This window comes from Trematomus bernacchii, unplaced genomic scaffold (assembly GCF_902827165.1).
Source record: "Trematomus bernacchii unplaced genomic scaffold, fTreBer1.1, whole genome shotgun sequence".
Lineage (NCBI taxonomy): Eukaryota > Metazoa > Chordata > Actinopteri > Perciformes > Nototheniidae > Trematomus > Trematomus bernacchii.
In genome coordinates this window covers 225,001-249,681 of record NW_022987569.1, presented here as the reverse complement: position 1 = coordinate 249,681, position 24,681 = coordinate 225,001, and the positions used below count along the sequence as shown (strand labels likewise).

General features: G+C 40.5%; 1 protein-coding gene across 1 annotated transcript in view; it reads left to right on the top strand.

Annotated features, from left to right (window-relative positions):
* The window catches only part of cttnbp2 (cortactin binding protein 2), a 106,528-nt gene that overhangs the window by 74,094 nt on the left and 7,753 nt on the right, over nt 1–24,681 (top strand). The window contains 14 exon segments of the mRNA XM_034126181.1: nt 1,772–1,871; nt 3,659–3,809; nt 7,377–7,595; nt 8,684–8,801; nt 10,100–10,378; nt 15,255–15,350; nt 16,433–16,512; nt 17,643–17,729; nt 19,442–19,541; nt 19,986–20,138; nt 20,661–20,833; nt 21,203–21,381; nt 22,069–22,301; nt 23,829–24,065. Coding sequence (XP_033982072.1) covers nt 1,772–1,871; nt 3,659–3,809; nt 7,377–7,595; nt 8,684–8,801; nt 10,100–10,378; nt 15,255–15,350; nt 16,433–16,512; nt 17,643–17,729; nt 19,442–19,541; nt 19,986–20,138; nt 20,661–20,833; nt 21,203–21,381; nt 22,069–22,301; nt 23,829–24,065 — 2,205 coding nt within the window.

Sequence of the window (24,681 nt, the reverse complement as noted above, 5' to 3'; positions counted from 1 at the left end):
CGGATATGTGACACTGTATCTGTATTTGATGTCACATGCACTACAAACATGTGAAATATTGGCCTACTTCTGCTTTGTTCAATCAGCTTTTAATGTTCATCAAAGGCTTCTTTTATCAGTGTTTCTGCAATACTTAGACAATTTCCAGACAATGTCTGTCTATATCCTAAGATGAATGGATACTGTACCATTGTACTAGACAGCTACATTTAGATGCCTTGTCATTTAGGTAAAAATAAAAGCCCAACTCTGTGACTACAACTCCTGGGAAATGTAGTAGAGAGTAAAATGCCACGACAGTTATTGTGAATGTATCTTTGAAATATCTCTGGAGTTGTATTTATTTCAGGATGTTTAACAGGAGAAGACAGAACTGTACCATGCTTCATCTTTCAGAGAAAACCAGTGGATTAAAACTCATTGTCAGAATGAGGCTACTGAAACAGAAGCTTTCTTAACACTAGAACCGCCAGGGGTCGCTGTATACCTAAAACCGCCAACGGGTCAAATGTACCCGCTATTAGAATGCATTGATTTTCAAGGTACAATGTTCTTTTATTTATCATACTAGAACACAGGGTTAACAGTGAGTTTTGATCGCACATTGATGTAACTTATACCAATAGAATCTGTGGACTCTCAGCTTTCATATGATATCTAGTGTGCAGATAGCATGAAGTATGAAATATCGCTAAAAGTGTGTCTATCTATCTATCTATCTATCTATCTATCTCTCTATCTATCTATCTATCTCTCTATCTATCTATCTATCTATCTATCTATCTATCTATCTATCTATCTATCTATCTATCTATCTATCTATCTATCTATCTATCTATCTATCTATCTATCTATAACTATCTATCTATCTCTCTATCTATCTATCTATCTATCTATCTATCTATCTATCTATCTATCTATCTATCTATCTATCTATCTATCTATCTATCTATCTATCTATCTATCTATCTATCTATCTATCTATCTATCTATCTATCTATCGGTTCTAGGAACCGCAGTAAACCAATCAATAGCGCGAGAATCACTGCATTATATATAAGGTAAATATTACCCGCTGATGGGTATAAATGGCAATTTCTTTGGCCATTTTTTCAATCTGACTTCATATTGACAATGTTTAACAACAGAGGGTGCTACATAAACACTTTCAGGAAAAGTCACGGACTGGGAGACTTGAATATTTTGTTGAAAAAAAGTTACATACAATCAAGAAACAGCTGTGGGTAAAATGTACCCGTTGGCGGTTCTAGTGTTAATAATGTGGCAGGACTGTCGCTATCTATGTTCAACAATAAAGTCATAACAAAATAATGGTGGTGTATTCTACCAAGTGATTCATATTAACTACTGTAACCCTGATTTTGGACAATTTGGCCTACAGTACTCAAGTAGAAAGCCTTTAAATTACATTTGTATTCTTTATTGTTTTTAATTTAGGTTAAGCACACTGGATGATCCTCATGTACAAAATGTGCTGTTAAAATGAACTATATTACAACATCTGGTGCAAAAAACGCCCAAATTGAGGTTAACAAAACATAGTCAACCAACCAATCAGGTTTTTATTGGTGTTATTTAGTATTTACAGTCTACAAAATCAACTGTGTATGTCTGTGGTACTTTCTTCTGATCTATTTTAGTAGTTTTAATGATATTATAGAATATGATTATTGTATTTTGTTGATTTTGCCTGTTGACGGCTCCTTGTGTACAGCAGCAGGTAACACTTGTATTGTCTTTTCTCTGTCAGAGTGTGTGAAGCTGCTGCTTTCTGCTGGATCGCCTGCTGACGTCTCGGATGAAAATGGATTCACACCTTTACACTTTGCCGCCGCCCACGGACACAGCAGGTGAGCTCACACACACACACACACACACACACACACACACACACACACACACACACACACACACACACACACACACACACACACACACACACACACACACATACACACATACACACATACACACATACACACACACACACACACACACACACACACACACACACACACACACACACACCACCGTTTTATTTAACTTCTGATAACATTTCGCAGTCATCCTCGCTCCCTGAGGCTCGACTAACCCATAACCACTTTGAAGCTTAAACAAACCCTACCTTCATTTAAGCATTATTACTTAAACCGTAGATAAACTGCATTTATATGGTGCTTTTTCAGTTTTTGCAACCACTCAAAGCTTAATAAAAAACAAATTGCTTAGAGATGGGGTTTCAATCCAACAATCTTTCATTTTAAAATATCAATATTGTCAAAACTGCTAATCATAAGTTCCTTCAAACACAATTTCCAACTCACGATGACATTAAATAAGATACAATTATCATCACATCATAATCGCCACGTTTTTATGCTGGATGATTGGTAGAGCTTTTATTATAAATTATAAATGACAGTTAATGCTTACACTACACACACAGTCAGCTCTGATCACACGTATTGATCCTGATGTGATGGAAGAAGCTTACAGCAGGAGAGACTGTCAACTGAAGTGAGGTGTGTGTTGTGTGTGCTGTGACTGTGTGTGCTGTGACTGTGTGTGTTGTGTGTTGTGTGTGTTTGTTTGTCTTTTTGCCAAAAACACGATGCCCAGCACCAGCTGGGGAATGTGCAGTGTTGTAATATCTGATCACGGTGTTATTTATAGAGTGGGAATATCCAAAAGGCATACACACACACAGCATTTATTTTATGGGCTCAACTGTATTTCGTGGCTCACATTTCCTCCGATGATCGTCTCTCTCCTCCGGTTGGACGGCTGATGGAGTTTCTTCCCTTGTGTGTGTGTGTGTGTGTGTGTGTGTGTGTGTGTGTGTGTGTGTGTGTGTGTGTGTGTGTGTGTGTGTGTGTGTGTGTGTGTGTGTGTGTGTGTGTGTGTGTGTGTGTGTGTGTGTGTGTGGTGTGTGTGTGTGTGTGTGTGTGTGTGTGTGTGTGTGGTGTGTGTGTGTGTGTGTGTGTGTGTGTGTGTGTGTGTGTGTGTGTGTGTGTGTGTGTGTGTGTGTGTGTGTGTGTGTGTGTGTGTGTGTGTGTGTGTGTGTGTGTGTGTGTGTGTGTGTGTGTGTTGGTTTTTTGAGGTTACAGCTGAAAAATACACGTTGTTACCAGAGATAACTGATATAAGATGATTGTCAACATTAGACAATATATTTCACTAGAAAACACTTGACATCTATTATCAGCTAATAACTAAGGCATTAATGCAAAAACATATGATGATAGCTATTCAATAACGCCAAATAACATACATTTGCAGTTACAGCACTTGGATTTGAGATGTTGCCTTTTGAGTTTGGTTACATCAAATTAAAACATAAGTAAATATATGATAAAAAAAACTGTCATGTACAAAATGTGCTGTTAGGAACTATATTACAACTTCTGGTGCAAAAAACGCCCAAATTGAGGTTAACAAAACATAGTCAGGTTTTTATTGGTGTTATTTAGTATTTACAGTCTACAAAATCAACCGTGTATGTTTATGGTCATTCCCTATGAGATATTTGAGCCTTCTAAAAAAGATCAGACATCATCAGACAGACATAGATATATTGGACATACTTTGTGTGTATATTAACATGCGTGTTTCTACCCCTCCCCCCCCCCCCCCCCAGCTGTGTGGAGGCGCTGCTGTCTGCAGGAGCTGCTGTGGGTGTGGCGGCGTCGGGGGGGCAGACCTCTCTCTTCCTGGCGTGTGAAACAGGAAGTCTGGAGAGTGTCCGCGTCCTGCTGAGCGCCGGGGCCGAGCGCTCACTCTGCACCGCCGTGAGTTGCTCTTTTTATTGCATATTTTTATTTCAACTCCTTGTTTTTTAATCAATTTTAGAGAAAGGGTTTCCATCAGTGAGTCTCAAACTGTCCTGAACTTCAATCATTAACTTATTTAAACTGTTAGGAGGTAGATTTGTCTAAATTATATTTGTTTATATATCATTGTGTTTGATGTATTTGCAGATACAAAAACACATTTTTGTGGTTCACATTCACAGACACTGATTGGTGATCTGTTTCCACAAATGATACACAGTATTGTTACAGCAAGTTAGATAATACAGGCAGCTGTAAAGTGTGATGCCATCCTTGTCTTAAATTAAATGCATATTTTTGACATATGGCACAAATTGTGCTTGCCATCTTTTTGTGAATATAGTCCCAGGTGAGTTTAAAGAGTTCAAACTTTAGAGCCTTAATCTAACTTAATATTTGTATTATTTAAGATAGAATTGCTCTTTTTATTGCGTATTTTTATTTCAACTCCTTGTATTTTAATCAAAGGTCACCTATCATGCTATTTTTAGGCAATAGCATAGGTCTCAGATATATACAAATATATAAAAAAACATGTCTATGAAGTGTTTTGCTCAAAATACCAAACAGATCACCCATTCTAGCCATGCCTCATATCCCTCTATTTCACTTCCTGTTTCAAAAGTGCTGATTTGGGTATAAAGCTTTAAATTAAAAAAAAAAGGGAGGGGTCTGAGCTCATGCGGGACCCGGCAGCTACCGTCTAAACTAAATACTGCCGTGATGAAACGCCATATCATGGATTATCAAGGATTATTTCTGAAACAGTATGGAGCTCAAAGGCTTTCTCTCTTGCCGGTTATACCACAAGGTGAGTTCCTTTTTATTTCCTGCTTCTTCACACACATGCTCTCCAGTACAGGTTAGCTCTGAGTGTTAGCGATGCTAATGTAAACATGCACCGACCATATTACGTCCAAAACAGTCAGGCATTGTTTCTGATAGCAACGTTTCTGATAGGGCCGTGGGTCCACATTTCCGATATTACGTCATATCGGACGCAAATCTGGATCAGCTCCGTTGTAGCCCCGTTTTTAGAGATTTGGGTACGGAGGAAAAGAGAGAGGGTTTTATTTTCTGACGCTGCTTGAGTTCCCTGACACACCGGGGACACATCTTTATGTATAAAAGACATCAAAAAGTGCATTTTGCATGATAGGTCCCCTTTAATCAATTTTAGAGACAGGGTTTCCATCCAAATTCTATCATTTTTCACACATTAGATTTTGTTCATTATTTAGTATATAAAATGTCAACATTTTCCAAACTGCTAATTGTAAATTCCTTGAAACGCTATTTTCAATCCACGATGATATAAAATTATCTTTTTATTTATTGTTTTCAACTGTCACAAAACCTCATTTCCTCTCGTGATAAATTGAGAGTACTATGATTCTGATTATCTTAGGCATCACTTTCTTCTAGTTATTACAGATGCTATTTAAAAAAATTGGTCTTTTAATAAAAAAAAATTACGCTGATGATTTCATAGTATTTACGGATTTATTTTTTAACATCAAATACATTAAACAAATTGGAATAGAGATACATTTATGTAGCTTTGCAATTAAAAATATAATGTATATTGTGCCATTTGATGAGTCACTGTCCCCCGACACATTCACACATTTCTTCCTATTATTTGTTTATCATCTCTACAGTTTTAGTCCAATTGTATAAACTATACTCTGAGCAAATATAAGGAAAAACAACAGAAGAACAAAAGTAATCTTCTCTCCTCTGACTGGTGCAAGCTAATTCATGTACGGGTTTCCATGGTAACCAGAGGGCCTTGTTAGTTGCCGTGGAAGCACGAGAGCAGAGCCTATATTTAGTGAGTGTACCTGCTTTTGTTCCACATTTAGCTCGGCCCCCCCCCCCCCCCCCCCCGAGTCTCTGCAGCAAATCTGACCTCCTCAGCACACGATCATTTATAGAGGCAGGAAAAGATGGCCGACGACGGGTCAAACGTAAAGATTTAACACGGAGGAAGAGGAGGAAGAGGAGGATACAAAAATATTGAAATATTAAAAAATTAAATATAAAAATGTAATATATCTAAAAATATCACTAAACATGAATATTAAAATATCATAGAACAAACATTTTGAAATCAAGCGGAAAAAATATATAATATCAAAATGTAATTAAAAAATATATTCAAATATCATACAAAATGTAAAAAACTATAAAATAAAATAACACAATATATAATACTGAAGCTTAAAATACCAGAATACAGAAATATTCAAATATCATAATACAAACATTTTTAAATCAAGCGGGAAAAATATCACAAAGCCCAGGTTTTTAATTTCTCAGCTATAATTTACACCTGATCCTGATTTTCTCTCAATGTGTACATGAGATAGTATTTGGAACAACTTCCAGTTCACGGGGAATTCAGCTTAGGATGATTTTCATTTTCTATGTGTACTCTGGTTAATTGTAATGGCTGTTTTGTCATAACAACAACAGACATTTAAAAAACTAAATCATCATATTCAAGAAAATGATTGTCATGCTAAAGTGGACATTTCTCAACTTCTCTTGAGTTATAATTCAATGATTCTTCCCTGAAAGGCAGCATAATAAAGCCGAATCATATAAGTAATACTTCACATGAAGATCATTCATACAAACAATTCTCTCATTTCTAACGGATGAACTTAACGTCACTTCTCCCTGTGTACATACTTCACTCGCCTGCATGTGACAGAAGTGGACATTTCTCAACCTTTCTTGAGTTGTCAGAATCAGAATCAGGTTTATCACCAGGTAGGTTCACACGTACGAGGAATTTGACTTGGTGTCATGGTGCATACATAAAAGCAAAACAAAAATAAAAAAACACAGATAGAGAACTATTTTAAAGGGGACCTATCATGCAAAATGCACTTTTGTACGTCTTTTATACATGAATATGTGTCCCCGGTGTTCCAGGGAACTCACCAAGTGTCAGAAAACACAACCCTCTCTATTTTCCTCCATACCCAAATCTCTAAAAAAGGGGCTGCAACGGATCTGATAAAAACTGATCCAGATTTGAACACTGTCCTGACGTCAGGACGGTGGCGCTACGGCTATTGGGCCAACTCCACCAATCAGGAGGAGACAGACACGGCCATTGCCGTTCGAAAGCGCTGGAGACGCTGTAGTACATATGCCAGGCCTGTAGATGGTGCTGTTCTCACTGAATCTGCCCTTGCAAAAACAGAGCAAAAAAATGTCAAATTGAGTGAAATGAGGCATGGCTAAAATGCATGATCTGTTTGGTATTTTGAAAAAAAAAAAGTATAAATATGCCTTATATAGATATGGTCCTACACTATATTATTCAAATATAGCATGATAGGTCCACTTTAAGAAAACTATAAGAACATTAAAAAATAATAAGAAATATAGTAAAATAAAATATAGCAGTATTTACATTGAAATAGAATGGAATACAATATAAAATATGTGCAAAATGTACACAATATATTTATAAATACAATTATTATTATTCTTCTTCCCTGTGCGCAGGACGGCTGCTCGTCTCTCCACGCCGCCGTGCGCTCCGGACACGTGGACACGCTGCGCCTCCTGCTCTGCTACCGGACGCAGGGTGACCCCCCCTCTGTGACCTCTGACCCCCCCGCTGTGACCTCTGACCCCCCCCTCGCTCTACCTGAAGCCCTGCTGAACCGGGACAACAGCGACGGATGGACGGCCGCTCACATGGCTGCTGCCCTCGGCCTCAAGGTGAGGAGCAGCCGCCAAAATATAGGATAACAAATGGATGAAACTTTATTCAGTCATAACCCGGGAGAAACTGCAATGTTTTTGTGTGATCATGTCTCTGTACTTACCAAACAGCAGGGGGAATATATGACATCTACCACACGGATGGACACGTAACTCTATATATAAACTCAAAAAGAAATGTCGTTTCATGTAAATACATAGAAGATACATTTAAATCCTTCTCCTCAAAGATGCGAATAAAGTTAGTTTTATATATTATTAGAAAGAAATTCAACCAATTATGCAATGTAATAAAAAGACATAAGCAATTCAAATGAAGGAAACTGCCTGTTAGCTTAGTTGCTAACTCCACAGGGCGTTAGCATTTGAATGCAAATACAGTCTGTTGTAAATCTGCAACCAAAGTAAAAAAAATTCAACATTTTGGAGTGGTGGTGGTTACAATAGGACTGAACGGACTTCCTCATACGGACTATCATAGGTATAAAAAGAAATCAAGGAGAGTGGAAACAAATGAAGTCAACACACTGCTTTCCTGCAGCTCTGATATCACTTTGAAAGTTTTCCACTATTTATTTACACCTCACTGACTCTACCTGCACTAATGTCCGGCTGTCAGTCTCCTCAGCAGCAGGTTAATGGGACCGCTGACCTCAAACATCCCACTCGCTCAAACAAATGCAGGAGACACCAGACTAGACTACAGCCAGGGTCTGACTGGAATATAAATGAGACCCCCTCCATCGTTAATCCATGCTTTCCTCACACACAAGAGCGACTGTTGCAGAAGTACTTGTAGTTTCACACCCTGTGTGTGTGTGTGTGTGTGTGTGTGTGGTGTGTGTGTGTGTGTGTGTGTGTGTGTTTGTGGGTGTGTGTGTGTGTGTGTGTGTGTGTGTGTGTGTGTGGTGTGTGTGTGGGTGTTGTGTGTGTTGGTGTGTGTGTGTGTGTGTGGGTGCTGTGTGTGTGATGTGTGTGTGATGTGTGTGTGGTGTGTGTTGTGGTGTGTGTGTGTGTGTGTGTGTGTGTGTGTGTGTGTGTGTGTGTGTGTGTGTGTGTGTGTGTGTGTGTGTGTGTGTGTGTAGGAGTGTCTGGAGGTGCTGTGCAGCCACAGTGAGCAGGACATCGAGCGGAGGGATAAATGCAATCGCACTATTCACGACGTGGCTACTGATGACTGCAAAGACCTACTGGAAAACCTCCGTGAGTTTCCACTTGTTTCTGTAGTGAAAACACAAAAGCTTCATTCATGGTATTTCTCTGCATTGTGTTTAAATGTCAGTATTGTTGCAGAAACCTCAATAAAGCTGTAAAAAAAAATCTTTAAAGGTCACCTATTATGCAAAATCCACTTCTTCATGTCTCTCCTACATCAACATGTGTCCCCTCTTCTTCATGTCTCTCCTACATCAACATGTGTCCCCTCTTCTTCATGTCTCTCCTACATCAACATGTGTCCCCTCTTCTTCATGTCTCTCCCTACATCAACATGTGTCCCCTCTTCTTCATGTCTCTCCTACATCAACATGTGTCCCCTCTTCTTCATGTCCTCTCCTACATCAACATGTGTCCCCTCTTCTTCATGTCCTCCTACAATCAACATGTGTCCCTCTCTTCATGTCTCTTCTACATCAACATGTGTCCCCTCTTCTTCATGTCTCTTCTACATCAACACTGGTCCCCCCCCCTCTTCTTCATGTCTCTTCTACCTCAACATGTGTCCCCTCTTCTTCATGTCTCTTCTGCATCAACATGTGTCCCCTCTTCTTCATGTCTCTTCTCCATCAACATGTGTCCCCTCTTCTTCAAGTCTCTTCTACATCAACATGTGTCCCCTCTTCTTCATGTCTCTTCTTCATCAACATGTGTCCCCTCTTCTTCATGTCTCTTCTTCATCAACATGTGTCCCCCCCTCTTCTTCAAGTCTCTTCTACATCAACATGTGTCCCCTCTTTCTTCATGTCTCTTCTTCATCAACATGTGTCCCCTCTTCTTCATGTCTCTTCTACATCAACATGTGTCCCCTCTGTGGAAAGAGACTCTGAAAGTTTCAGGAAAAAAGATTCTCTCTCTTTTTGTCCTGATCCATTTCTATAAAAACCTGTCTGAAAATGAGCTGATCAGATTTTGGCCACTTTATGATGTCATCACGATGTTTTGTCTTGTGTAACCATTAGCCAATCACCAACCAAGGTAACCCCCCCCCCCCCCCCCCCCCCCCCTTATCACCTGAATCTCCTCCTAGAGCACCATTGTGTTCTTTGTAACCAAATCTCTCTCAGAGGGGCGTGGGGAGGGGCTCCTTATTTTCATCTAAAGTAACAGACAGAGAATCAGCACTTTTGAAACAGGGCTGAAACAGAGGGGATTATGGGTAATGCAATGATCTGTTTGGTGTTTCAGCCAATCAGAGACAGGTTCTGTATATATCTGAGACCTGTGATATATTGATGAAGAACAGTATGATAGGAGACCTTTAAAGAGCGTTCTCTGTCCTGCAGACTCGTACCGGGTGCTGGTGCTCCTCCAGTGTTCAGGTGGAGGAGGTCTGGGCTCCATGTGTCCGGTGGAGGCTCTGGAGGAGGAGGCTCAGCAGGGGGTCCACCCTCTGGTTCTGGGCCGGGTGACGGTGCACCGGGACACGCTCTGGAGCCAGCTGAGATCCAGCCTCTGCTCCTCCTTCACCTCCTTCCTCTGCTCTGTCTGCGGGGAGGAGGAGGAGGAGGAGCAGCGCCCTCCGCTGGGCCTCAGCTCCAGCAGCATCGCCTCCTTCATCATAGGTGGGTTTTAAAGTCAAATGCCTCTTTTAATATCTCCTTTTTTTTAATTTGTTATAATACTTTATTCTTAAGTCGTTGACACATTAGAACAACCAACATACAGGTCACCAGAGGCAGTATATTAAATGAACATGTGCACAGCAATTAGTCCAGTACCATGGAGCGCACTACACATATGTGTTGATTCCAGTCCAGCATAAGAGGCTAGTGGATACATGTATAACACATTTGTAGGGTGGGCATGCAAGCAAATAGCACACAGGAAACCAGCAATTAATGTCTCCTTTGTTGACCCTTTCTTATCAGCATGCTTTACTTTTACATGTAGATCTTTATCACAGATTTTGGCCATCATGTGAGGATTTAATTGTTTATTTATATGTTGATTGTGGAGGAAATCCTACATTGAATCACCTTCTGGTAAGAAATGAACACCTCTAGAAGATACAGGAAGGACAGATGAACCTGGAGCAACGTGTGCTCCAGGGATCTGACCCCGCTTATAACAAAACACAGGAGACAGCGAGGGGTGGGATACTTTATTCATACGAAATTGGGAAATTCCAATTAAAGCAATATTACAATACAGTCTTCTTCTTCTTGTTGTAGTTTTGAGGTGATGAATAATTCATGTGTTGGAACATGTGCAGAGTGTGTCTGTGTTTTCTGGGGATCAGATGTCATCAGTGCGTGGCAGCTTCCCTCAAACACAAGAGGCGGGTTCAACGATAGGGTTTCACATGTGTGTGTGTTGGTTTGCTATTGTTGTTGTGTGTGTGTGTATGTTGGAGAGAGAGATAAAGTGTGTGTGTGTTTTGGAGAGAGAGAGAGAGAGAGTGTCTGTGTGTGTTGCATGTTTTATGATTTATATTTTTTGACATGAAAGAGGTCATACTAGCATCTTTGACTTTTTATTCTTAATGGCATACTGTGCATTATGCCAGTTTAAATGTGTTAATATACTATACTGTGGCATTTAGGACTTTTTTAATGACATCTTTGACATAAAACACCATTTGTAATCATGGAATTGGAATTTGAGCAATTCTTTACATCATTTTCTGACATACAAGACTGACATTTTTTAAACATACAGGGCATGTCTTTGCTAAAATATTGTTGGCATACTGTGCTCTTATGACATTTTTAAGGATGAAAACAAATTGAATTTAGCACTATGACATTTAAAAATAATTGTAATATTTTGACACACTACACAAATATTTTTTAATAAATGTGTCGTGAAATTCTGGGATTTTTTTCTACCATGACTTTTAATGTAGGAATTGATTGTGACAGTGTTTAGGAAATTGTGTATGTGTGTGTGTGTGTGTGTGTGTGTTTTTTGGGGATGATGATGAAAGACAGCACTCGCAGCAGACAGATGCATAATGGATGAGATGAGGGGGGGGGGGGGTTCGTCGCCAATTTAGGAGAAAATGTCTCTTCCGTGTCGACAGGGATCAAACTGCAGACAGTGTTTGGTGTCTGTGTCTCACTGTGTGTGTGTGTGTGTGTGTGTGTGTGTGTGTGTGTGTGTGTGTGTGTGTGTGTGTGTGTGTGTGTGTGTGTGTGTGTGTGTGTGTGTGTGTGTGTGTGTGTGTGTGTGTGTGTGTGTGTGTGTGTGTGTGTGTGTGTGTGTGTGTGTGTGTGTGTGTGTGTGTGTGTGTGTGTGTGTGTGTGTGTGTGTGTGTGTGTGTGTGTGTGTGTGTGTGTGTGTGTGGTGTGTGTGTGTGTGTGTGTGTGTGTGTGTGTGTGTGTGTGTGTGTGTGTGTGTGTGTGTGTGTGTGTGTGTGTGTGTGTGTGTGTGTGTGTGTGTGTGTGCTGCAGTTTGGTGACAGCCTTTTGACAGAACAACAACTCCTCACGATTCCTCTGGAGCTCGACCTCCGAGTCTGTGAATTTGTCGCTCAGAGGAGAATTCATTATTTCACGAACAAACGTCCTCTTTTTTAATCTTGTTTACATGAATGTCCTGACCAAGATATCAGCAGCACAAAGGAACAGATGTTTCAGTGAGTTAATAAGAAGAGACATTTGCATTCTACAAAAACAGATATTGGAACAATTGCAAAACAAAATGTCTAACAGTCAAGAGTCGGCCAGCTAACCAATCAGAGCAGACTGGGCTCTGGTTTCAGACAGAGGGTGAAAAGAGGTGCTGCAGCACAGGCAGTATGAGAAAAATAAAGAGCTTTTTGAACATTAAAGCATGGAGACATGAAGTAGAGACACTACATACTGATATACACCTGAACATCAGCAGGAGAGGACTCTTTAAAGTAGAGACACTACATACTGATATACACCTGAACATCAGCAGGAGAGGACTCTTTAAAGTAGAGACACTACATACTGATATACACCTGAACATCAGCAGGAGAGGACTCTTTAAAGTAGAGACACTACATACTGATATACACCTGAACATCAGCAGGAGAGGACTCTTTAAAGTAGAGACACTACATACTGATATACACCTGAACATCAGCAGGAGAGGACTCTTTAAAGTAAAGACACTACATACTGATATACACCTGAACATCAGCAGGAGAGGACTCTTTAAAGTAGAGACACTACATACTGATATACACCTGAACATCAGCAGGAGAGGACTCTTTAAAGTAGAGACACTACATACTGATATACACCTGAACATCAGCAGGAGAGAACTCTTTAAAGTAGAGACACTACATACTGATATACACCTGAACATCAGCAGGAGAGGACTCTTTAAAGTAGAGACACTACATACTGATATACACCTGAACATCAGCAGGTGAGGACTCTTTAAAGTAGAGACACTACATACTGATATACACCTGAACATCAGCAGGAGAGGACTCTTTAAAGTAGAGACACTACATACTGATATACACCTGAACATCAGCATGAGAGGACTCTTTAAAGTAGAGACACTACATACTGATATACACCTGAACATCAGCAGGAGAGGACTCTTTAAAGTAGAGACACTACATACTGATATACACCTGAACATCAGCAGGAGAGGACTCTTTAAAGTAGAGACACTACATACTGATATACACCTGAACATCAGCAGGAGGATCAATTGATTATTCAGATAAATAAGGAGATGACGAATCAATATAGAAATATTATTTGCAGACTTAGTTAACGTTTGCTCTGCCGTTAATAGTCACAGCACAGCAGGGTTATTTCTTTGACAAATGGAAGTTCAATGTGAGCCATGAAGTTCATTTTTCATAAAGTTGGAGGTTCAATTAGTGAGAGAAACCTCCAACTTTTGCCTCCACAGTTTCTCTCGGGGATGAAAGAAAAGTAAAGCTATGGTTTGGTTGTCAGAACAAATGGGGACTTCTACAAAAAGCTTTACTGCCTGTCAGCACGGGGGATTAAACCTCCTGAAAGTTTTCTGAGTTTACTGCAGAGCTGTCTCCTCGTGAGTCGCTGAACCTTCATTTGATTTAAGGGGCCCTATTCTGCTTTTTAGGGTTTTCCCTTTCCTGTAGTGTGTTATATAGGTTTTAGTGCAATGGTCGGCAGAGGCTAAAATCCCTCTCCCACACACTCCCCCCTGCCTGAAACACCTCCATTGGACTTACTTCCTGAACATAATGACATCACTATGCAACACTCACGTCTCTATTGGCTAGCGCTCCAACACATTGAACGTTGTTGTGTAGTGGAAGCTTCGAATGAATAACAAAGCGAGTCTAGTCTAAACTGAACGTCGTTACTTTATATTATTATAACAGTTTCCAACAAGAACGTTAGTAGACGGGGAAAATGCATTCGACAAAACTCATACATAACCGGAAAGAGAAAGAGCAGGATACATACTTGCACTTCGAAATAAAAGCATTTCCTGTAAAGCATTCCACCCTTAACTTTCGTCAGGAAGCAAATAAACAAATTATTTATATATATTTTTTACTAAGTTACAACAAACGTGATAGGCTAAGGGGCGGGACATCTCTAAGCGGTTGACTCGTACCATATTTTATTGTATCTTTTATTGGACATTTCATTTCTTATATCTATATATCTTATTTCATCTCATTATTGCACATTCTTCTACTTCTTATCCGTTGCCCCCGGGGTGATGAAAGGTATTTCTGATTGATCCTGATGATTGTACGACAGGTTTGTCTGATTGTTGAGTTTCTCTCCCACACACTCCCTGGGTGTTTCTCAATGTCGAGGATGCTTCCTTGGTAGGACATGTCTTCCGAGTCACTTGCGTCAGAAGCGAGGCAAGAATACTTCCTGGCATTCGGAAAACGAAGTGTGGAACACGCTAGCAAGTGTGCAGGTGTGCGTCATATGAGAGGCCCCGCCTTACATCTTCCGCCACAGATTTTGGAAATTGGTCCGTGCGCAAAGCATTGTGGGGATTTTAAGTCTACACATGTGCAGCCTCGAAATTTCCCGCAACAAAGTACGCCGGCCTCGGTAGAATTCCAAGTATCCTGGACATTGGAACAGTTCTTCGGCGGGACTCGATGACGTAGCATCCTTGAAATAGTGGCTCTGGAGCAGCCTTCCTCGACATTGAGAAACACCCCCTGACTGAAACGCCTCCACATTTGGGAAATGTTTGCGTTGCAGCATAAAAGACATGGCATTGTACAATACAAATTAAAAAGACTAGAAATAAACACAAAAGTAGAAACTATACATGTTGAATTTACAAATTAACAATAACAAAAACAAAATATGTTTACTTCTTATCTCCTTCTTATCTGTTTCCTTCATCTCTTTCCCCCGGGATAATTAAAAGGTATTTCTGATTGATCCTGACTGATCCTGACTGATCCTGATTGATCCTGACTGATCCTGATGATTGTACAACAGGTTTGTTTGATTGTTGTTCCCTTCTGTTCTCCTGCAGGAGACACAGAGTGGTTGCCAGATCAGGAGCTGCCTCTCTCCCCCTGGGATCTGGTCAGGAAGCCCCTCAGTCAGAGCGTCACCATCCGCCTCAAAGGTACCAACCTGGCAACCCAAACTCATTCTGCAGCACCGAGCCAGAACCAGAGCGAATATCAGAGAGGATTCAAATGTTATCTGGAGGATGAGAGGAGACTAAAAAAAACACTTTGGATTCATTTGTAGCGTGGGCAGCGATGAGTCAAACCACATAAAGGAACATTAACCAGAACAGTTTCCAAGAATAACAAATTAATTATCAGCCAAAATCTGAATTAAATGTAATTGATTCATATTGAATAATAAAAGTGAGGACTGGCACGGCACATTCAGTAAAAATGTTCTTTCAGCTCTATAGTTAACGACAAACTACTGTTAATCATTGCTGGCATTGAACCTGTGGAGTATGAGCTTCAGGACACCGAACCACAAGGATAATACAATGATATATATCGAATTAATTGACATCTTAATCAAGTAAGATGAAAAGCAGGACACGTCCATATTTGTGAAGCTGAAAACTGCGAATTTTGGATGAAATATTTCTTATATTACCCCTAAACTATTGATTATTATCAGTTGGCTTTGGTGTATTGCAGCTCCACACTCGGAGTCTTAAGTGCTGTCTTAAAATGTCTTGTTTTGTCACGTAAAAACCAAAGATATTCAGTTTAAAATGATGCAAAACCGAGAAAAAGCAGGGAATGTCCTTTTCTGAGAGGTTGAAAAATGCATTTATTGCCAAAAAACGGGTTCTACAATCAATCCATTTATAAATAGTTGGTTATTATATGTTGCATTCAGGGCATTGAACCTGTGAATACGATGATTTGTATACAATGTATTGACATCTTAATCAAGAGAGGCGTTTAATGTCTTGTTTCATCATGGGAAACCCAACGTTGAATATGACACAAAAAGGAGAGAAAGCAGGAACGTCCATATTGCAAACAGCATGTTCAACAATCAGCAGATTTTTCGTTACAGCTGTTGAATGTTTTGAGCGTTGAACCTGTAGCGTTTTAGCTTGAGTTTAATCTGAAGGGCACCTTGGCTCTCAGCCGTGATGTAACTCTGCTTCTGATCAGAGGGGATTTGAGGAATGGTGGTGTGAGTTTCCCGCCTGTGTGTTTCCGACAGGTCTGTCTGAGTCGTGTCTCCATGAGTCGGCTCTGGAAAGCCTCTTCCCTCTGCCGCTGCTGCACAACTACGTCCGCCTGGTACACACACACACACGCACGCACGCACGCACGCACGCACGCACGCACACACACACACACACACTCTCTTAAATAGATGCAAACACACAGAAAGCACCGCGAGGGATTGAGGGATTAGATGAGGAAGGAGGAAGCTGGAAGACTGCAGCAGGAGAATTGAAAGGCAGATGAAGTGATGGACAGATAAGAGGAAGGAGGTTAAAGCAGCAGCTGCAGCGCCCCCTGCTGGGAAACTAACAAAACACACTTACATTTTTACAATGTGACAGAACAGTCAGCAGCAGCGTCTGTACCTTAAAATGTATTAAATGTATATATGTGTGACAGTTAGCTGATGCTTTGATCCACTGTGACTCGAGTCAGACGGTAAAATATGTTTCAGAGCTTTGTTCATTTAAAGCTGCAACTGTTTGTTTTTTATGAATGAACCCATGTATAATTTGCCATTGAATCAATTGATTGTAAATCCATACAATGTCAACAATTCTAAAACTATCATTTATTAAGAAAAATGATTTGTATTGTTTGTATTTTTTTTTATGGTTCGGCTAATTCATCAACAAGTACCATAATATATCATTATAATAATAACAATTATTATATATAACATTATTGTTTTTGACTTCCCCCTTGATAACAACATGGTATCTTCCTAGTATAATGTGATAAGATATACTTTATTGATCCTAAATTGGGATTTTTTTTCCGTTACAGCAGCATGTAAAAACGAAGGCATTGCACATAATGTGAACAATAAAAAAAAAAACTGTTGAAAATGAACAGAAATTCAATATAAACATCTCACAAGTTGACCGTGAAAGGTAATAGAAATACTGACGTACCTCTAAGACACAGAGTCCAGTGATGGAGTAAACGTACCATGTGACTGTACCGTGGTACAGTCACATGGTACGTTTACTCCATCACGGCGGAGCTTGTTATTGTTGGCATGTCTCTAAACACTTTTGTCCGTCAGTTTGAAGTTTCAAGGCTTTATTGTAATTAGAACTTTAGCTACAGTGTAGATATGGCAATGAAAAACTGAAGTCACAGGCTCCTCCAACAGATGAAACTGATAACATAGTGCAAGACTAGTTCTGGATCCACTAACCCCCCCTGTCCTCTCTCAGGTGGAGCAGTATGGAAACCTGATCTTCCACGGGCTGGAGGGCAGCTGTCTGGAGTTCATCGCCAACCTGGTGGCTCGCTGCATCAAGGTGCGTTCACTAAACACTCATCCAGGAAGCTATAAAGCCTTTAATGATGGAGAATTACATACATAAGATAAATATCCATCTCAAATGCAAATGAGAGAAACATCAACATGGAAGTCACATTTTCCACTAATAGCTACCACGAAAACCTTTAAAGGGGACCTATCATGCAAAATGCACTTTTTGATGTCTTTTATACATAAAGATGTGTCCCCGGTGTGTCGGGGAACTCACGCAGCATCAGAAAATAAAACCCTCTCTCTTTTCCTCCGTACCCAAATCTCTAAAAACGGGGCTACAACGGAGCTGATACAGATTTGCGTCCGATATGACGTCAAATCTGAAATGTGGACCCACGGCGCTATCAGAAAGTTGCTATCGGAAACAATGCCTGACTGTTTTGGACGTAATATGGTCGGTGTTTACATTAGCATCGCTAACACCCAGAGCTAACCTGTACTGGAGAGCATGTGTGTGAAGAAGCAGGAAATAAAAAGGAACTCACCTTGTGGTATAACCGGCAAGAGAGAAAGCCTTTGAGCTCCATACTGTTTCAGAAATAATCCTTGATAATCCATGATATGGCGTTTCATCACCGCAGTATTTAGTTTAGACAGTAGCTGCCGGGTCCCGCATGAGCTCAGACCCCTCCTTTTTAATTTGTTATCAATTTCTTCTTTTATTTTTAAAGCTTTATACCCAAAATCAGCACTTTGAAACAGGAAGTGAAATAGAGGGATATGAGGCATGGCTAGAATGGGTGATCTGTTTGGTATTTTGAGCAAAACACTTCATAGACATGTTTTTTATATATTTGGATATATCTGAGACCTATGCTATTGCCTAAAAATAGCATGATAGGTGACCTTTAAAACATCATAAAATACAGGGCAAATTCTTCCTCACCAGCTCCCATACGTGAATTGAATTAATCAAAAGTAGTGTCTTTATTTATTTGACAGGGATACTATACATCTAGGCATATGTACATTTAAATAAATTCTACAAATGCAATAAAAATAGGACTTTCAGGCCTTGCACATAACATTATTTGCATGTCAGTATTTGTTTTGATTATCATGAATACTTTCATACATAACTTAAGCAGAGGAAAATCCGTTCTGCTTCGGTGCATCTACAGGTCGGGATAACTCACTCACAAAATCTAAACACTGTACATACAATTTGTATTTTCTCCCAATGATTTTATTCAAATTGAACAAGCCTGCATGTTTCACGACGGTCAAATAAATAAATAAATTAAAGTTATTATCTGGTATTGTGGCCATCACTCAGAGGGATTAACTGTCTTTTGTTTAATTGATATTCTATATAATAATCTAACAATGGTTTTTTTAAGCAGTATGAAGGAGGTAAGAGAAGGGAGTAGGATCTGTTATAGGAATACGATGTAGTTAGTACAAAGAAGCCAGCTAAGGGACTCAACCTGTTAATTGATTTTTTATTAATTAATTAGTATGAATGTTTTACTAATAACCTATAATTGTATATGTTTGTATTCTACTGATATATTTCAGCATTTAGACAGAAATAGAGGAGATCTAGCAGCTTCCTCTCATTCACATTCTCCTCCCGCTGCACAACTGTAGTAATAGTAGTAGTAGTAGACCTCCTTTGTTTCCATGACAACGTGCTCCCGTCTCACCCCTCTTCTTCTTCCTCCTCTTCCTCCTCTCTCTCTCTCTCTCCTCCAGTCAAAGCAGGATGTGGGGGGGCTCGGCTGTGACGTGGTGAGGGTGGAGGTCGACGAGAGTCTGACCAAAGAGCAGCTGCTGGAGACCTTCATCAGCTGTGGTAAACACACACACACAGACAGACACACACACACGCACACACACACACACACTTACACACACACACTCACACACACTCACACACAGACAGACAGACAAACACACACACACTCAAACTTACACACTCGCACCAGACTCACACTGACACACACACACACTCACACACACTCATTCACAAACACGCACACACACACATACTCACACACTCACACAACCACTCGCAAACTCCCACACACCAAACACCACTCACACTCACACACAAACACTCACACACACCAAACACCATACACACACACACACACACATATATAAGTTTACTAATCAGTCTCAAAGTCACTGAAAACGTCACAACACATGTAAAATATGATATATTAAATATGAAAGTTGGCCCTACACCATCATCTCATCGGCTCCTGATTATAACACCTCCTCTCCTCCTTTGCAGGTTTCCTGGTGCCTGCGGGGGGGTCTGGCTCTCGCTGTGTGTTGGTGCTGCTCGAGGGTCTGGAGAGAGCCTCGTCTCTCAGCGGCCTGATGGGAGATCTCTGCCTCAGCCTAGACAGCCGGGGGTCTGGGGCACCGCTACATCTGAGTACAGGTATTACTACTAATATATAGTATACAGATGAATACAGGTACATCATAATACACATTAATACAGTTACTACTGCTGTTAATATCACATATACACATTAATACAGTTACTACTGCTGTTAATATCACATATACAGATTAATACACTGCTGCTAATATCACATATACAGATTAATACACTGCTGCTAATATCTAATATACAGATTAATACAGGTTCGACTGCAGGTATCATTTCACTCGTACTTGCACCTGCACATTATCGTATGTTGACGGTTTGTTGACGGTATAACGCCCTTTTCTAACGGATGTGACTTTAGGTTATATTGCATCTAAATGTCATCTTATAAAACCAGATAATCAAAAATGTATGTTAATCAACTCAAAATGGAAGAATCTAGTAAATTAAATGTAAGAAATGGAGAAAATAGCTGAGAGTTTGATGAAAGATGGGAAAAAGGGGTGAGTTATAGAGCATAAAGGATAATGACCAGGTGGTAATACCCCCCCCCCCATCCCCCCCCCCCAGGTCCGCACCACTTCTCTGAGAGCAGCTTCCTGATTGGCACGCTGTCTAGGCCCCGCCTCCAGGGCCCCGAGCTGAGGCTGCAGCAGCATTTCCGCTGGGTGACGCTGCGCTGGGACCAGGAGCCGCTGCAAGGCATGCTGGGAAGACACCTCCGCAGGAAGCTGATCCACAAGGTGAGGGGGGGGAGATCCAGATGCAGAGGACAGATGTTCCCTGCTGTTGAGTTTTCATTGTTAGTAAACAGTGACAGGAGTTTAGTGTTGTTTTATCAGCAGAACAGATACATCCTCTCCTCTCTCCTCTCCTCTCCTCTCTCCTCTCCTCACTCCTCTCTCCTCTCCTCTCCTGTCCTCTCCTCTCTCCTCTCTCCTCTCTCCTCTCTCCTCTCCTGTCCTCTCTCCTCTCTCCTCTCTCCTCATGTCATGATTGTTTATTTGCTGTGTGTTTTCTTCCCTCAAGTGATGAGGTGAAAATGGTATGCTGAAAGTGCAATAGTTTAGTAAAAGGGATTTTAAAAACCTCTCCTCTCCTCCCCCCTATAGACGGGGTCCTGTCTCTCCTCCCCCTCCTCCCCCCTTCAGAGCTCTGTATTGTGGGTGAGGAACGTGTGGCAGCAGCTGAACGCCTGTCTGTCTCGTCTCGGGACCCCCGAGGCTCTGATTGGCCCCCAGCTCTTCCTGTCCTGTCCTGTTCTGCCCGGTAACACACAGGCCGTCATCAGGTGAGTTTCTGATGCATCCTGTAAAACACAATCAGTACAGATTGAACATGTCACTCCTCTCACAGCAATACTCCTGTCCCGACCCATTCCTATTTTCTTAAAGTTGTTATAGTTGGCTACCAGTTCATACTTTAAGATATTTTTTGTTTATTGTAAGATCCAGAGACATGTTATGAGTTTTCTCAATCACAAACTAAACTTAGTAAATGTTTTTTTATGGCATAATTAAAATGTTTTCAAGTATTTTTTGGCATAATAAGCATCTTTTTCAATGTTTTTTTTACAGATTATACCATGACTTCTTGATGATTTTTTGCGGCAAATTAAACTTTATATTATAGCAAATGATACATTTTAATTATCTTTATATTTTGACATATGACATATTATAACGACATCTTTATACAAACTATGACATCTTATTATCTTAGATAGTTTTATTGCATAGTGTACATTTATTATCTTTTTTAAACACACTATGACATTTTTAACATACTATATTATGACTAATAAAATGATTAACAGCTATTCTTATGTTGACATACAAACTATTTAAATACAAAAATATTATATGATTATATCTATTTATTTTTGTACATTTTATATATATTTCCACATTATTTATAAACCATACTTAAACTTTTTTGTGACCTTTTTAATGACTTTTATATATCTGTGTGTGTTCAGGTGGCTGTCCCGGCTCTGGAACGCCGTGGTCGTCCCCCGCGTGGAGGAAGCTGTTATCGCCCGGGTAACGGCCAGACGCTCCTCGACAACCACCTCTACTTCCTCAACGTCGTCGCAGAGACCGTCTCTTAGCAACACTGGTCTCAGCGCCGGGCAACAGGCCGTGGTGAAGGCGGCTCTCAGCATCCTCGTCAACAAGGCCGTGCTGCAGGGCTGCCCTCTGCCCAGACACGGTGAGAACAAGTACTTATACTACTGTGTACAAATACCCGGGTACACGAAGAAGTCCTTCATTCAAAGTTCAGCTGCAGGCGGAGAAAAGTATTTATACTACTGTGTACAATTACTCTGTTACACATAAAAGACCTGGATTCAAAATATTACAACAGCTGCTTCAGGCAGAGAAAAGTAGTCATACTACTGTGTACAAATACTCTGGTACAAACTGAGCTTTTTTAGTGCACATATTTTGATGACAGACTAAACTGACTTTGTTAAACATACTATAACTTTAATTTTTTCGGGCATTCAGTGCTTTCTTTTATATATTTCTGTACAAACTTTCATTTTTTTACTTTTGACATACAGGTTTTTTGATTTTTTTTATAGATGAGAGTGACACATGCGTCACTTCCGGGCAAAAAGTACGGCTCCGCCCACTTTTGGGGGAAAACAAAGCTGTCATTTGAATGGCGGTCAATACAAATTCTGACGTTTTTGCCAATCCGATCAGAAATGTAAGAAAACCGTGGATTTTCTGATCTTCAAAGAGCCCGATTGCGACGGCCAGTCAGGCAAACAATTACATGAAATCATTGGAAATCGACGATCAGGCTCGATATATGGTTAAATAAAAATCAGTAGGCGAGGCCGTCATTTCTTCAGCTGTTACTCTCATGAGCGAGGCGGAAAATAATAGTTGTATCATGCCAACAAGCTGCTGTGGCGTTTATTGCACCTCAAACATTAAAACAAATCCAGAGTTCAGTGTTTCTGTACTTCCTCTAAGAAAGAAGGACAGTAACAGAAGAGCTCTGTGGCTTCAGGCTTGATCCACCATTCAAATGTGAGTGTTGTTTCCGGTGCCGTAAAGTGACGTAGAAGTTACTCTCATCTATGGACATCGATCGCCTACTGCTTTATTTAACCATATATCGAGCCCGATCGTCGATTTCCAATGATTTAATGTAATTGTTTGCCTGACTGGCCGTCGTAATCGGGTTCTTTGAAGATCCACAAATCCACGGTTTTCTTACATTTCTGATCGGATTGGCAAAAACGTCAGAATTTGAATTGACCGCCATTCAAATGACAGCGTTGTTTTCCCCTAAAAGTGGGCGGAGCTGTCATTTTTGCCCGGAAGTGACGCGTATGTTACTCTCATCTATAGCAGGCTGTACTTATTTTATTATTGTCTTTCTGACTTTTATTACAAACTATACAAAACTCTTATGAGTCTATTTTTTTTGTAATACTATGACATTCCTTTTTTTGTCTTTTAAAGTCCCAACTTCAAAATGCAAGTAATTTAGCTGCAGACAGAGATTAATACTACTTACTACTTGTACTTTTTTTACTTGTAAATGTCCCAAATTCCACATCTGACTTCAGTAAAAATCCAAAAGTGATAGCATCAAAGTGTGCTTAAGGTACCGAAAGCAAAGGACACTCCTTATGCAGGCTGCAGGGAAGCACCTCATGAGAAATACAAAGAAAGAATGAAATACTGATCTAATGTGTATCCCCTTTATCTGCTGCAGAGATTGACAGGTACCTGCTGGAGTTTAGGGGCGGGACCTTCCCTCTGTCGGCCATCAGCTCCTATAAAGGAGGAGGAGGAAGAGGAGGAGGGGGAGGAGGAGGGGGAGGAGGAGAAGGAGGAGGAGGAGGAGGAGGGAGGAAGGGGCGGGACAGTGGGAAGCTGAGGCGCTCCAACACCAGCCCCCGGAAGAAGGGAGGGACCCCAAACTGGAGCTCCGGAGGGTCCTTCAGAGAGGGTGAGACTCAGACACTCCTGAAGATGATTTGTTGTGTAAACAAAGCTGGAACATGGACTGGCTTAATGTCAACAGCACAATATGTAACGTTTGACTTAAAGGGGACCTATCATGCAAAATGCACTTGTGTACGTCTTTTATACATGAATATGTGTCCCCGGTGTTCCAGGGAACTCACAAAGTGTCAGAAAACACAACCCTCTCTATTTTCCTCCATACCCAAATCTCTAAAAAAGGGTCTGCAACGGATCTGATAAAAACTGATCCAGATTTGAACACTGTCCTGACGTCAGGACGGTGGCGCTACGGCTATTGGGCCAACTCCACCAATCAGGAGGAGACAGCCACGGCCATTGCCGTTCGAAAGCGCTGGAGACGCTGTAGTACATATGCCAGGCCAGTAGATGGTGCTGTTCTCACAGAATCAGCCCAGAGCTAAAAAATGTCAAATTGAGCAAAATGAGGCATGGCTAAAATGCATGATCTGTTTGGTATTTTGAAGAAGAAAAAAAGTATAAATATGCCTTATATAGGTATGGTCCTACACTATATTATCCAAATATAGCATGATAGGTCCACTTTAATGGTGCTGAATTACATGTCAGGTATCAAAGTC